Raw genomic sequence first — 15,786 nt, 5'->3', positions numbered from 1 at the left:
TTTATTTAAAATAAGTATTCTGAGGCCGGGCGCGGTGGCTCAAGCCTGTAATCCCAGCACTTTGGGAGGCCGAGGCGGGTGGATCACGAGGTCAAGAGATCGAGACCATCCTAGTCAACACGGTGAAACCCCGTCTCTAATAAAAATACAAAAAAAATTAGCTGGGCATGGTGGCACGTGCCTGTAATCCCAGCTACTCAGGAGGCTGAGGCAGGAGAATTGCCTGAACCCAGGTGGCGGAGGTTGCGGTGAGCCGAGATCGCACCATTGCACTCCAGCCTGGGTAACAAGAGCAAAACTCCGTCTCAAAAAAAAAAAAAAAAAAGTATTCTTCTGCTTCAAAAACAAAAACAAAGATTTGAAAACTTCTAATCTGGACAATTCCTGTGTGAAGGGATACAGAAAAAACCATCATATTTTGCTAGCCAACTCAATATGGTTTGTCATATCAAAGCCTAAGAAAAATTATAAGGATTATATCCTTACAAAAGGAGGAGCAGCTTAAAATAACAGAAACGTAACTTATATAAATCCTTAAGAGAAATTGAAATTTGTCTTATTTCCTCTTGACCTTTTGAAATTGGCAACAGTTAATGTTTTGATGGCTGTGATCTTGATTTTAAATTATATTTTATAGTAAAAAATGACCATTGAATTTAGCCAGAGCTACCCTACTAACTAAAATAATTGTGACCTTGTATGTTGTCAACTGCATGTGGGTTTTCGAAGTCAGTTTTTGCATTGTACTAAGTATTAAACCTTTGTAAATCTTGAAGATTTTCTTAAAGTTTGTGTTACCAAAGTGTATCATAGAAATGTTGTTTTAAGTGTCTGTCTCTGACTTTTTCACAACATATTTTGCATAAAAAAAGGTTTGAATCATATGTTGACTTTCTGCACAAAGCTTAATCCAGAGCTTGAATCAGTCTTTGGGTTTGAGAAATCACAAAGAGTTTTCCCCGAAAGTGTAGCGTATATTTAAATGTTTGTCTTCGTTTTTTTCTAATTCTGTGTGTTTTCCTTTTTGCTAACCAGGAGCTGCAGGTAAGTTGCAGCCTGGTGTTGTGGGTTGTTTATTTGTTGTCATCTGTGATGTATTTGTCTTCTTTGTGGTCTCATTCATGTTTGTGTATTAGAATAGAAATGGCTTAGATAGTAGATTTAATTGGTCCCCAGTAATACAAGATAGAAAGTCAAGAAAATTATTTAGTTAAAACAGGTTGTCAACCAAATAATTGTGATCTTTTTAAATATCAATATTTAATGGTGTGTTAACAGTTTAAAGAAATTGAAGGGCTGATTGAAACTCTGCTTTTAATAATGCATTAAGTATTTTTCATCTTGGTATATGTTTTCCTGGTATAGTACATTTAGTACATTTAGAAGCATGTATCTGAGATTTTAGAAATCGTGTCTTGCTTTTCCAGGGTGAAAGTATGGACAATTTCAACTGGGGAGTCCGCAGGCGCTCACTGGACAGTATTGACAAAGGGGACACTCCATCCCTCCAGGAGTACCAGTGCTCTAGTAGCACCCCCAGCCTGAACCTCACCAACCAGGAGGATACAGATGAGTCCTCGGAAGAAGAAGCACTTACAGCAAGCCAGATACTCTCACGCACACAAATGGTATACAGTTCCCTTCTCCTACAGTGACAGTTGCTCTCATTTTCCTCTTAACTTCCAACTTTGTAATTATTGTTTCTTGATTTTCCAGTTTTAATCTTAGCGTAGGTGAAATGCACACACTGAAATGAATCTACAAGATTGCAGCAGTGATGGAGTACCATGTTGTTACTCCTGACAGCACTAAAGGCACTAAACTTATTAGGTTGTTACTGCACACCTATTAGATGCTAAGACGTAACTTCACAATGAGTTGTTTGGAGCCCTATTAGAGGCCTTCAATGATAATATATTTCCAGTATCACTATGCTACTAACACCATTTAATTCACCACCTGCTTTTCTTTTCTTTTTCTTTTTCTTTTTCTGAGACAGAGTCTTACTCTGTCGCCAGGCTGGAGTGCAGTGGCACAATCTTGGCTCACTGCAACCTCTGCCTCCTGGATTCAAGTGATTACCCTGCCTCAGCCTCTCAAGTAGCTGGGACTACAGGCAAGCACCACCACAACTGGCTAATATTTTGTATTTTAGTAGAGATGGGTTTTCACCATGCTGGCCAGGTTGGTCTCGATCTCTTGACCTCACACCACCCATTTTTCTTTCCTAGTTAGTGTAGTATAGAAAGACAGAGCACAACTTTGGTCCCTTTCAAGATCAAGTAAAGAGTGAGTAGAAAATGAAAGCTGTAAGAGTAGCCTGTTATTTCAGAAGAGTCAGCGTGCACGAAAGCCAGTAGTAGGGCTAGAACTTGAAGATGGCACTGTAAAGGAGAAGGCACGAGGAGAAGCTGCCCTGGTACATGTGATAAGAGAATGACCAGTGGAAAACCAGGCACCAGCTATGGTTACACAGCTCTTATATGAATGCCTCCTTTTTTTATTCTTTAGGGATAGGGTCTCAACACCATCACCCAGGCTGGAGTGCAGTGGCACAACCATAGCTCACTGTATTCTTAAACCCCAGGGCTCAAGTGATCCTCCTGCCTCAGCTTCTCAAGTAGCTAGGACTACAGGTGCACACCATGTATGCACAGCTAATTTTTTTAATTTTTTGTAGAGATGAGATCTTGCTATGTTGCCCAGGTTAGTCTTGAACTTCTGACCTCAAGTGGTTCTCCCGCCTCAGCCTCCCTAAGCGGCGGTATCACGGGCATGAGCCGCTGCACTCAGCCACCTGCCTTTAATTTAGATGCATTTGCTCTAGTCAAGTGCTGGCAATGATGTTGAATGGTGGGGCCTGAGCCGCATTAGGCAAAATCTAAAGTGGTCGCTTTGTGGTTGGCATCCAGTCTTCTCTCCTGTTTTTACATCTCATTGGTGCCCCAGTTTGTCTTTCAACTAACTGTCTCTCTCCCATTTAAGTGTTCATTGATGAACTGCTGCTGCTAACAGCAGCTATGTTACCACTTACTGTCTATGATGCACTTGGTTCAAGGTGTTTTACGTGTATTAGTCACCATAACTCTCCTCCCCACACACAAGGCAAGTATGGTTATCGCAGTTCTGCATATTACATGACTTATCCCAGGACACACAGCTAGTAAGTACATTTGAATCAACTGGTCTATCTCTAGTACCCATTCACTTAACCGTGCCACATAAAGCTTGGTCCTCCATGAATAAATTTGCATTCAGCTCCAATGTGAATTTTAGTTCAAGGTTAACATAGTTACATAGAGCTCTTCCACTTTGGTAGTTTTTGTTTAGCAAAATTTAGCCTTTATTACTGCATACTTAGTTCTACCGAGGGGTCAGCCGTTTACCCTAACAACACCCATTCTAGTATAGACTGGAAAGAAAGAAAGATGATTTTAGGAAATCTCAGAAGCTCTTTATAACAAAGCCCCTAACGTATTTTATGACAGAGAATGTTTCTTGTGGCTCTTGTGACAATCACTGACTCATAAATGAATTCCTCATTTTACTGTTTCTCTTTTTAGTTAAACAGTGATTCTGCTGCTGACGAAACCATGCCAGACCATCCTGACTTACTTCTCCAGTCTCAAGATTCCACTGGCAGCATCACAACAGAAGTGCTTCAAATCAGGGATGAGACCCCAACTTTGGAGGCTTCTCTAGATAATGCTAGCAGCCAGCTGCCTGAGGTGGGGAGAAATGGGGGCTGGTGCATGGCCAATCTGGGTTCTTTTTAGCACTCTTTTATAGCTCCTGCTTTTCTTTCAAAAGAGTTTTGAAATTGGTTTCCAGTATTTCTAACCTGTTGAGTTATTTTAAATGACATAGTGAAATCTGATTTTTTTCATAAGTTGATAGATTAAGGAAATAACCTACAGGTTAAAAATAATCTTGAGTGTTTTTAATGAGCATTTTGCATTGCAGAACGTGATGAGGTCTATGTACTGACGCTTCTGGGGTTGGTGAGCATCATCTATTGTGCTGTATTTTCTTAGAAGGACCGCTTTGGTTTTTAATTCTCTTTTTGCTTTGTGTTGGGTTTATGTGATTGGTGCTGTGATTGGGATTAAAACCTCAGGCCAGCTGTGTTAGCAGTTGTTAATTGAAATCATTTAAAAAGACTTTGGAACCACTAGTATTAGGTTTTTTGGAAAGGCCTGTGAGAAGTAAGCCAGAGTTGAAGCTAATGACTGACCAAAATAAGTAAGTATTAGTTTTTTTTTTTTTAAAGATTATTATAGTTTTTAAAAATGTAATTGCTATAGTGCTGTCATATGTGCTTTTTTTATTCCTTGGTAAGTACTAGGAAATGCTGTATTTTTTACCCTGTTCATCAAATTAATTTAGTTACTAGATCTAATCAAGTTACCAGATCTTGTTATTTTTGTAAGGTGATAAAAAACAGACCTGTTAGGCTGACCTTGTACATACTTGAACTTTAACAGTAAGCAGACATATTTTGAAATGAAGGCATTTTGGCTTCCTTATTAGCAAGCCATCTTTGAAATCCTCATTACTAATATGGCTAAGGTTTAGATAATTCAACAAATAATTTATTGTGGTTTCAGTAGATGCCAGGCATTCAGCTAGATGCTTCAAAGAAGAATAGGGCATGGATGGGCCTGTTCTCTTGCTGTCTATTAGGAAGACAGAGAAGGCTTTAAAATACATTTCAGTATGGAAAATTCAGTAATATGTTCAAGGCTTTACAAAAACTGAGGAAAGTAATCAGCTGCGCACTGGGGGTGATGGTAAGAAAGGGCAGGTTTCATGGCAGCTGGGACATTCCAGGCAGAGGGATACAGTGTGGAAAGGGATGACAGTGTGAAATAGCATGGTGTGTCCAGCTGCAAGCAGGAAATTCAGTATTTCCAGAGAATAAAATGGAAGAGCAGTAGGAGCGATGAATAGGGTCTAAGACAGGAAAGGTTCTGTGTGCCACACTAAAGACTCAGACTTTATCTTGAGATAATAGACATTTTTATTCTTTCAAGAGATCCCTGTTAAGTAATAAGCACTGTACCGGATACCAAGATGGAAGCACACAGCATGCGATCATTCATTTATGTAACCAGTATTTACGGAGCATCCACATCATGCCAGGCACTAGGCTAGGCACGGGGCACATGGCAGCTGTGACACAGACAAAGGCCTCTGGTGTTAGGCAGCTTCATTCTAGTAGGAGAGACAGATAATCAGGTAAAACAAAATATAAATAATATGTCAGGAAGTGCTTAATTCATCATACTAAGAAAATCTAACAGTAATGTGGACTTGAGTAAAGGAGAAAGTTAGGGGTAGCATTTAAGGTAAAACCTAAAGAAGCAGCTCACCCCTTGACGATTTGGAGAGAGAAGGTTCCAGGCAGAGGAAGCAGCTGTTAAAAAGGCCCTGATATATATGAAGGTGAGACTGGAACGCAGTGAACAAGGAGAGGGGTGGGCCGAGGCGCTGCCACGACACATGTCACAGGCTATGCAGCAGGTAACCATCGAAGAACATGATCTGATTATTTTTTAAAACCTTGGCCTTTCTTGTCGAAAATGGAGAGTAGGTTCTAGTCCCTGACACATAGAGCTTACAGTGAGGGATCATCACAGGAGGGCTGCGGTCTCATTGTGTCAGTGAGGTCTCTAAGACAGGGGCGTGGAGAGTAGGTTGGAGATGAAGGAGCTAAGCTGGAAGAATGTTAGCAAGAAGTAAGGAGGGCCTGACTAAGAGTGCACAAACGTGAGAAACGTTTACAAGAGAGAACTGACAGCATTTAGAGATGCATTTTAAGTAGACTCTATTCCTTTCAGTTGCTGGGAGGTTTATTAGTTATTAAGCCAAACTACAGTGCCTAGTTTGGATCACACCATACATCATAACACCGGTGGATAAGAATGAAAGGAATATTTTGAAAGCATAGTATTTTCATTTAGAAACAGTTCTACTCATATTAAAACTATCACCAGAGGAATGGCTATCCACAGGGAATATGACAGCCTTATATCTGTTGGATGTATTGGCCTAATTTTTCTCTGTTTTGCCAAATGGTGTCAAATGACCCAAAATTGCTTCTTGTACCAAAAAAAGAGAAAAGCACTAAGATATTGAAATAAAACCATAATTATTTTTAAAGCAATTTCTTAAGACAAAGAATATAATTTTAATGGGTAAAATATTTTGTGAATTAAAGGAATAAATCCACTCCTAAAAATATTTATTAGAATTTCTTCCCTTAAATCATGTTAATATTGGAAAGATAAAACGGAGTAGGCGAAAGCATTTCATGCCATGAAAAACGTTAGAGTTGGTTGTCCCTTCCTTCTCTGTAATATACAGACTTTACACTCTGATCTCTAGAAGGGATTAAGTTCTTCACTCATATTTACTCACGAATGGTTTCTTTTATTATTTATGATAGCTTGGAATCCAAGTCATGGATGACAAGTTATTCCTTGGAGGAAAGAAATCTTTGTAACAAAGCATATATGCATGTATCATTGTCTAATAAGGCAAAGTACAAGAAAATTTGATTCTCATAATCTACATATAAACAATGGAATCCATTCCATCAGCCCCGAAAGCACTTTCTTCATGACATGTAGGCATTACTAGAAAATTTCATTGGAGATAAAGTATGATTTTGAAATTATTATTCAAGAAAAATGACAATACACTGCAGGTGTGAACAAGTGAAAAGTGAGGGCATTGAACTAAATTTGGGTTGAGATAACATAGTATGTTCATGTTGGTGTAGAAGGAAAAAGTCATGACAGTAAATATTCTAGGTATAAGAGGTGGGCAGATCCCCTGAGGTCAGGAGTTCGAGACCAGCCTGGCCAACATGGTGAAATCCCTTCTCTACTAAAACTACAAAAATTAGCCAGGTTTGGTGGTGCATTCCTATAGTCCCAGCTATTCAAGAGGCTGAGGCAGGAGAATCGCTTGAACCCGGGAGGTTGAGGTTGCAGTGAGCCAAGATGGTGCGACTGCACTCCAGCCTGGGACAGACAGAGACTCCCTCTCAAAAAATAAACTTAAAATTTTTTTTTTTTTAAATTCTAGGTATAGAAGTGTCTCTAGCACTGTCACATAAATTATCTTTCCAAATAGCCAAATGTTTAGAAAATTCATCTGGAAACCTTAGAGGATATTGAACATAAGCTGGTAGAAGAATTAAGAAATAATTCTACTATATTATATTTAATGCTAAAGAAAAGAGTTTGCTGCTTTCCCTGCTTAACTAAATCCAGACCAGTGTTCCCTTATACACTTGGCATTTTCATGGCGTATTTCTGGGCCTTTGATATCTTCTAATCACTTTGCCTGAAATACCATCCCTTCCTCATGTTTGTCAAAGCCCATCACACGCTGTTTCCTCCAAGGAGACTCACCCCAGTTGCCTCAACCAGATGTGAGCTTTGCCATCATTGAGTACCAGCACTCATTTGTATGTTAACTGATTTACTGTACATTTATAATACGCTGGTGTATGTTATTGTCATTCACTTATTAGCCTTAACCTTGTTATTAGATTATAAGAATAAAGGAAGGCCCAGGCTAGTCTAGGGTCATAGGCTCAGACTTTTTCTTACTTTTCTTATTTTGGAAAGAAAATTCTATTTTTATCCATAAAAAAGAGATAAGAAACGACTGTACAACTGAGAAGTAACTCGGGTCCAAATACTCAAAAGCAGCTGATCTTTATTCTGAAAACTGTAACCATTAGTACATATTTTCAAATTGATTAAACTAATACCCATGTAAACTAAAAACTAGTGTTGATACCATCGCCATATGCGCTTTGAAAGTGTTTTTCTTTTTGAATAGCGTCAGCTCATTTATTCAACCAATATATATCTCTTGAGCCTCTACTACTTGTCTGTCACATAGCAACATTATTTCAGTATCATTACAATGGATAGAAAGGGCAAACCACTAGTATACTTTGTAACACATATTTTCATTACTGTCTACTTCAAATGAGGAGAATATAGTCTCTTTTCTGGTAGTGAGCTTGTGATATGTTTAATTTTTAAAAGTATAATTATCTAAAATCTCCTAATGTCTTCTGAACTGTAGCTCAGGGATGAAGCTTCATCAGTACTAAAAGCCAAAATGAGTTCTTATCGTAAGGCTGTCCTAGTTGTCCGGGTTCAGCCTCCTTCTGATTGGTCAACACCTGTTCCTGCTGTGTGGCAGCCCCACAGGACGAGTGGTTAACTGTTTTCAGTCATTTCCTACTAATATTCACAATATTCTGTGCTCCAGTGTAATGAAAGAAATGACATTTCAAACATGAGACAATTTATACTAATATTATAAAGTTTTACTTGTGTAGAGTTAGAATATATATGAGAGAAGGTATTTTGCCATAGCACGTATTTTTAAGTAAACACCTAAATCCTGTTACTTAAGAGAAAAAAAAGTCCTCAATGTTTCTGTATACTAATAGATAATATATTTTATTTTCAAAAAATTTTAAACCTATGATTGTTAAAACATTTTATAACTGGTTCAAAAACTATAAAAGTGGCCGGGCATGGTAGCTCACACCTGTAATCCCAGCACTTTGAGAGTCCAAGACAGGTGGATCACGAGGTCAGGAGATCGAGACCATCCTGGCTAACACAGTGAAACCCCGTCTCTACTAAAAAATACAAAAAAAAAAAAAAAAAATTAGCCTAGCATGGTGGCATGTGCCTGTAGTACCAGCTACTCTGGTGGCTGAGGCAGGAGAGTTGCTTGAACTTGGGAGGCAGGTTGCAGTGAGCTGAGGTCATGCCATTGCACTCCAGCCTGGGTGACAGAGCAAGACTCAAAAAAAAAAAAAAGGTAGACTGTGTAATGAACATCACTTAATAAAAGAGACTTACATGAATGGCAATACTTACTGCGTTGTAAAATTTTTTATGTTTTTATAGTTCACTAAAAATATGATTGTTTTGTAGGATACAAGTTCAGTATTAAAGGAGGAACATGTTACAGCCTTTGAAGATGAAGGGTCATATATAATTCAAGAACAGCAGGATTCTCTTGTGTGTCAAGGAATTCTGGATCTAGAAGAAACCGAAATGCCAGAGCCTTTAGCTCCTGAAAGCTACCCTGAGTCCATCTGCGAAGAGGATGTTACCTTAGCTTTGAAAGAGCTAGATGAAAGATGTGAAGAAGAAGAAGCGGATTTCTCTGGACTGTCTAGGTGAGAATACAGTATCACAAATACTGTAGTGAGGTGATACTCTCTCCCCTTTTCCAAAGAGTGCCCCTCTATGCCAGTTTACTTAGTTTCATTTCTTTGTGTGTTTCAGTCTGTAATCATACCTTGTGTGTTTTAGTCTAGAATCATACTATCTTCATTTTTAAAGATAAAATGCCTTACTCTAATGGGATATTTCTTCGATTATGGACATTCCCATCAAGAAAAACAATTAGGCCATTCTCAAAGCATCATAATTGGTATTCCACAGTTAGGAGCACACCAGCTATCTATTTTGACAGATGCCAAATGGCCAAATGTTAAACTCCATATTGGAATGAACTTCCATGATACCAAAATAGAAATCTGAAATACATCCAAAAATTTTTATAGTTTCATGATAAATGGTCATATTTTTAAAGTTTTATTTCTATAATAGGCAGAAGCAATTATTTCTTAGATGCTAGGTTTCTCCTTTTAAATGTTTATGCTCCATACATTGAAAACTTATTACCACAAAGTATGAAGAATTCTCAAATGGAACTTTTTCTTCACTCATGGGCTAACTTGATTAATTATTATATATAGTTTTTAGAGGAAATTTTGGTGGCCATTAAAACTCATATACCAAATAATTCTGTAACAATTAGAATTATAATAGAATATCCACTATTTAAATTTCATATATATTTGCAATTCAATATTAATGTTTTTTTTTATAAAGGTATCATCTAACTTCATATACTCTGTGAGTGTATCTATTTCCCCATTCAACAATTTGGAGCTTCCGGGTAACTTTTTATATAAAATTAATATTTAATAATTATCAAGTATTTCACAATTTTTTTTTAGCTCAGGACTTTATTTTTATTAAAGTAAAATAAAATATAGCTACATAAAACTTTGTAACACCAAGGTATAGCTTAACTGGTTCTTGCAAGGCACACACCTTTGTAACAACCACCCATTTCAAGAAAGAACTTTGCCAGCCACCCTAGAAGCCCCATCCAACTTCAACTCACCAACCATGACCTTGACTTTATAGTAATTACTTCCTCACATTTCTTTATATCACCCAAGTGTACATCCTCAAACATTATAGGTTAGTCTTGCTCATGGAAACAAAGATTATATTTTTAAATCTCTCAGAGTTTTACTTAAAAATAATACCTTTATACTTCATGTGATAATAGAATTTTAACATATACAACACATTGGAGATTTTTCTTTACTGTCAGTGTATCTAGAATACTTACCTACATTTGAAAATATATAATCAGCTATTAAATCTCAGTGATAAACCTTTTTCATATTACTGATTTGAATATGGCAGTAGCCCATGCAACCACTGAATCATTAATCATGCACAATTTCAGGGATGCCGGAGACCATGCTATTCAGCTACTTGGCTTTCTAAAAGGCCAAACACTTGACTTTGGCCAAGTACTGCAGCTGAAATAGAATGGAGCATTCCTGCTAAGTGTACAGGTTATCTACTCTAGCTTATAGCATATGTGTTAAAATCAATCACCACAGTGACAGTTTTTAAAATAACCTTTTCGAGATTTCATTTGTTTTCACTTAAGATGTCTGCTTAACTTTGATCGTTTCCTACAATCTTTACTTGGGTCCCTCTCTTCCACATGCATTGCTCCAGAAGTTCTGTAAAGCCTTATAGAACTAGCTTGTAACGTGAAATATGCACTTTTAAGACCTTGAATAACACATTTTTTATGGCGTTTCAGACTCAAATACTTCATCTTTTGGCTGAGAGTTGTACAATGTCCTACCTAAATACGTATTCATCTTTTTCCATTGCATTTTTGTTTGTATAATCTGACTTTTGGGATTATAGGTTATAAATTATTTGAAGGAAATGAATGGGCAGGTCTTACATTTCTTTGGAGTCAAATCTATTATCGGCCATATTGCTAGGAACATAATATGTGCTCATGAAATAGCTGAGCTAGTTGTATGTTTCCTGGCTAACAGCATTTGGACCTGTAGTCCCAGGTTCAAATTCTGGCTCTGTCATTTCTTACCCAGTAACCTAGACACATTACTTAACCTCATTGAGCTTTTTGTTTCCTCTTTAAAATAAAAATAATAGAACCTAATCCTCATAGTTGTGAAGACTGAATCAAATTATCCATATAAGGCACCTAACATGGCCCTTAAAACAAAAGACCATGATCAAAACTTTAGAAATATTATCACCAATGTGAGGCTGTCAAATAAGCCTCCAAAACTGACCATCTAAAATGAAAGCATTCTAATCAGTATTTATAGAAGTTACTGAAATTAATGTATATAGTGGTGGCATATTATAGGTCTTGGGTTACTTTAAGGTAGTTGCTTGAAATTAGAGTTTTAATTCTAAAAATGCTAACTAGAAAGAACAGGAATTCACTTATTTACACTTTCTTACAAAATTTAGGTTATTGTACATTTTCTAAATCAATGTGTGTATATGAAGATAACCGTCAAATGACTTAAGCTATCTTATGTGATTGAGCCTATTCTTTTCTTCTGAGATAGTATTATATTTGTGATATCTGTGTTAACAGTCAAGATGAAGAAGAGCAAGATGGTTTTCCAGAAGTACAGATGTCGCCTCTGCCGTCACCCTTTCTTTCTGCCATCATAGCCGCTTTTCAGCCCGTGCCATATGATAATGAAGAGGAAGCCTGGCGCTGCCACGTCAATCAGATGCTGTCTGACATCGACGGGTCCTGTGCAGTGTTCACCTTTCATGTGTTTTCTCGGCTGTTTCAGGTCAGTGAGCTTTAGGGTTTCTGAATTCATATTATAGTTACCTAATCAAGTTATAGTTTTTCTTCTAAAATCAGCATCTCCAATTTTAATATTCCTACCAGTTTTGACAATTTTTTTTTTCTAAGCTAGTGGTATTACTTACATTGACACTGTGACATTGTGGTACTGCTGGCACATTACACAATGACCGGTACAGATCTCTCCCCTAAGGCAATTAGAATAAAACTTCAAAACATCTGATATGTTTTCTGCAGTATGCTTAGGCACCATCAGGATACCAAAGAAATAAAGGCCTAAGCTCTGCCTTCAGGGAGCTGATAGTCAATATATTAAAAATCAGTTTATAATCAAGGCTTAAAGTAATCGACACTTTCATGACTCTGTGAGGACCTTAAAATTTTTAGCTGTTAAGGTTACTTCCCCCCACAATAATTGATAACAATATAAGCTAAAATTTATTGAGTACCCACTACATGCTAGGCACTATGCTAAATGGCTTTATGGTAAGTGTTCTCACACCCCTAACACTAAGGAATGTAGATACTATTTTTAGCATTCAGTGGAGAGGGAAATTAAGGCACAGAAAAACGCCACCATTTAAGTCATTATCCTCTGAACCATCTAGCAGTTTTCCTCCCTTTTCTCCTCCCAAATCTGACCATCTTGGAAGACTCAGCTAAATACGTTTTCTCACCGAAGCTTTCCCAACCACTTCAGTCTCCAAGCTGTCTCTCGTGGAAGTTCTTCAGCGTTCATTAACAGGAGCGCTTATTCTGTACTTACCGTGTCACTGCTTAGTTTTCTAATCAGACTTTTCTTTCCAGTGATACTGTAAGTTTCTTGATGGCTGAAACTGTTGATCATGTTTTTTGTTTTACTCAATCATAATGCCACCTAACAGTGAACACATATATAAGTATACTTTAACCATTGATATAATAATTATACTACTGATAAGACAGTCGTATTGATTGACTTACTATGAGTCATTGTTTCATGAAAATGAATATTCTTGGACCGTGAGAATATGTTACTTTTAATGCATTTCTATGATTTTACCTAAAGTTAAGCCAGAAGGCAGCCTGTAGAGCAAACTACATTTACTGAATGTTTCTTTCGGATAATAACTTTAGATGACCAACTTCCTCAGACAGGTGAGGACTTTTATTGCTAAGGATGTATAGCATGCATCCATCTCTCTGCCCCCTGATGAAAAAAATCTTGAGAATAGGGAGATAAATGGCATATGTCATTCATTTTTTCAGTAATTACTATTTTGTAAACCTTTCCTTTTAGAAATTATTTCTTAAGTAAATACCTAAAAATAGGGATTTACAGATCAATGGTTAAAATTCTATATGTCGTTTTAATTTTAAAAGTCTACCCTATTATGCTTCTTTACAAGGTGAAAAAGGCCTTCTTATGAAACACTAAGCGCTTTCTTCTGCTTTTCCCCATAGACAATACAAAGAAAGTTTGGAGAAATAACTAATGAGGCAGTCAGCTTTCTTGGTGAGAGTCTGCAACGCATTGGTACCAAATTTAAAAGCTCCTTGGACGTGATGATGATGTGTTCAGAATGCCCAACGGTCTTTGTGGATGCTGAGACAGTAAGTTTTTACATGTAGATTTATTATAAAGACTACATTTGAATGGCATTATTCAGTAAAAGTCTTTTTTTCTAAGTAGTTCTGAATTTTATAGTGTGAAGGTTCATATTTTCAACATGAATATATTTGGCAAACTATAATTCTAGTGTATTAGATGCAGCAACTTATGACTATTTCTCATTCTGACCCCTTCCCGCCCTTACCCTCCACAGAGTCCTAAATGGGAGAGGTAAAAAGCCATGCTCTCTAGAGATGGGTAATTTCTTTATTCGTAAATAAAAATGGGTAGGAGATGGCTAAACCTCCCCCTCATGAAGTACCCAGGCCTCTGTGGTCATTTCCTGATTTACTTCCAAGCACACTTCTAGATTATATATTAAGATATTTAAAGAACTAAGGTTTAACAAGCTTCAGGGTTGAAACCTCTGTTGTATGTACTGGTCTGGCATGACATTTCTCGTCTTAGCTAGTCTTTGAAAACACTTGGTCCTTCCTGACGCTTCCCAAGTCCCGCTGCACTCCTACTCTGTTTCAGTGAGAAGTCAGCTCTCAGTATGGGACAAAGTAGAGTAAGAGAATGTCCAAAAACCAACTAACAGGTATTCCGTGACTGAAAAGTCTCATGACTTTGTGGGTCTTATGATTTTGATCAGAAATGGTAACCTGGATCAATGTTTCTGATTTGACAGCTAATGTCATGTGGTTTGCTGGAGACACTCAAGTTTGGGGTTTTGGAGTTGCAAGAACACCTGGATACATACAATGCCAAAAGAGAAGCAGCTGAGCAGGTCAGTCTCTTTTTACCATATGCGAAAAGTGGTTTGCTCTTGACACTGGAAGGGTAATCCTGGCAGCAGAATAGCCCAGACAGAAAAGAAGACCTCTTAGCACTTGCCTCAGGGTTTTCCAGAGAGCAGCAGGTTCTTTGAGCTCTCTGTCCAGCAAATTCCTACCTTTGGCTTTTAAAAGTCAGCCCTCTAAACACAATGGAAAACCGTAGCTTTGTAAAAACCTTCTCTGTGGAGACTGTATCACTGCTATCAGCATTCCAAGTGGGAAAATCAAAGCTATATTTCTTAGTGCATTAGAGAATTGTGGTCTAGGAAATCCTGAACCTCTGACAAAGCTGTGATCTTTTTCCCGTGATGTGTACATGTACATGTGCAGCCAATGGGAGAAAAAAAGCATGTAGTAAATTAGATAGCACCTCCGAAGGAAGGCTTCCTCAAGTCCAAGCTGGCACTGAAAACAGAGTAGCTCTGTTCCTTCCCTAAGAGTAAATCCAGAATGTTTTCAATTGGGAGGGGCAAAAGAACAGAAGATAGCTTACCTCTTTCATACAAACTGCATAAAATGGGGAATTAACTTTCTAGGAGATGGGTCTTTCATTAATAAGTAGTAAATATCTATGACATGTATAGACCTGTGAAAAATGAAGTGTGGGGTGGTATTTCATGATACTATTTTGCATTTCCCTGATGATTAATATTTGAGAACCTTTTCTGAATTGTGGCTTCAAGTACGTTGCTCATTTTTGTAAATGGATTGGGTTTTTCTTATTGATTTGTAGGGGCTCTTTATTCTAAATGCAAGCCCTTTTTTGGATATATGTATTGCAAAGATTAATTCCTTCTCTGTGGCTAGCATTTTTGCTATCTTAGTACCATTTTTTGATGAACACAAGTTTTTAATTTTAATAAGTCCAGGTTACCAGTCTTTTCCATCATGGTTATGGTTTTTGTGTCTTCAGAAATCATTGCCTACTAGAAGCAAAGGTAAATTGTTACAATACTGGTCCCAATGAATTATGCTTCTCTGTGGCCACACCCCTTTGCAACGTGACTTTGCTATTCTTCCCATCAAGAGACAGAGTCCATTTCACCATCTCTTAAATCTGGGATGGCCTTGTGATTTGTTCTAGCCAATCAAATTTAGAAGCAGTGCTGTGTAACTTCCAAGAGTAGTCCTAAAGTGGTTTTTGTGGTGTCTGCTTTTGCCATCGTAGTAGTCAGAGTAAAACTGGGATACATTCTGGGAAACTATTTGACCTCTAGCCTACTGGAAGATGAGAAGGCCACGTAGGAGAGAACAGAGGCATTCCAGTTGACAGCCAGTGTGCAAGACATATGAGTGAAGCCAGTTTGGATCTTCAGTCGCCTACTTCCCCAGTCAAGCCAT

General features: G+C 37.6%; 1 protein-coding gene across 13 annotated transcripts in view; it reads left to right on the top strand.

Moving 5' to 3' along the window:
• FRYL (FRY like transcription coactivator) overlaps window positions 1–15,786 on the top strand; it is a 275,206-nt gene that overhangs the window by 248,566 nt on the left and 10,854 nt on the right. For all 13 annotated transcript variants that reach the window (XM_074396110.1, XM_074396104.1, XM_074396108.1 and 10 more), the window contains 6 exons: window positions 1,428–1,628; window positions 3,564–3,728; window positions 8,979–9,226; window positions 11,791–11,998; window positions 13,459–13,608; window positions 14,298–14,396. In XM_074396110.1, coding sequence (XP_074252211.1) covers window positions 1,428–1,628; window positions 3,564–3,728; window positions 8,979–9,226; window positions 11,791–11,998; window positions 13,459–13,608; window positions 14,298–14,396 — 1,071 coding nt within the window. The remainder of the gene's footprint in view (window positions 1–1,427; window positions 1,629–3,563; window positions 3,729–8,978; window positions 9,227–11,790; window positions 11,999–13,458; window positions 13,609–14,297; window positions 14,397–15,786) is intronic.

This window comes from Saimiri boliviensis, chromosome 3, assembly GCF_048565385.1.
Source record: "Saimiri boliviensis isolate mSaiBol1 chromosome 3, mSaiBol1.pri, whole genome shotgun sequence".
NCBI lineage: Eukaryota > Metazoa > Chordata > Mammalia > Primates > Cebidae > Saimiri > Saimiri boliviensis.
The sequence above is the reverse complement of the archived record's forward strand: the minus strand, read 5'-3'. Positions and strand labels throughout refer to the sequence as shown.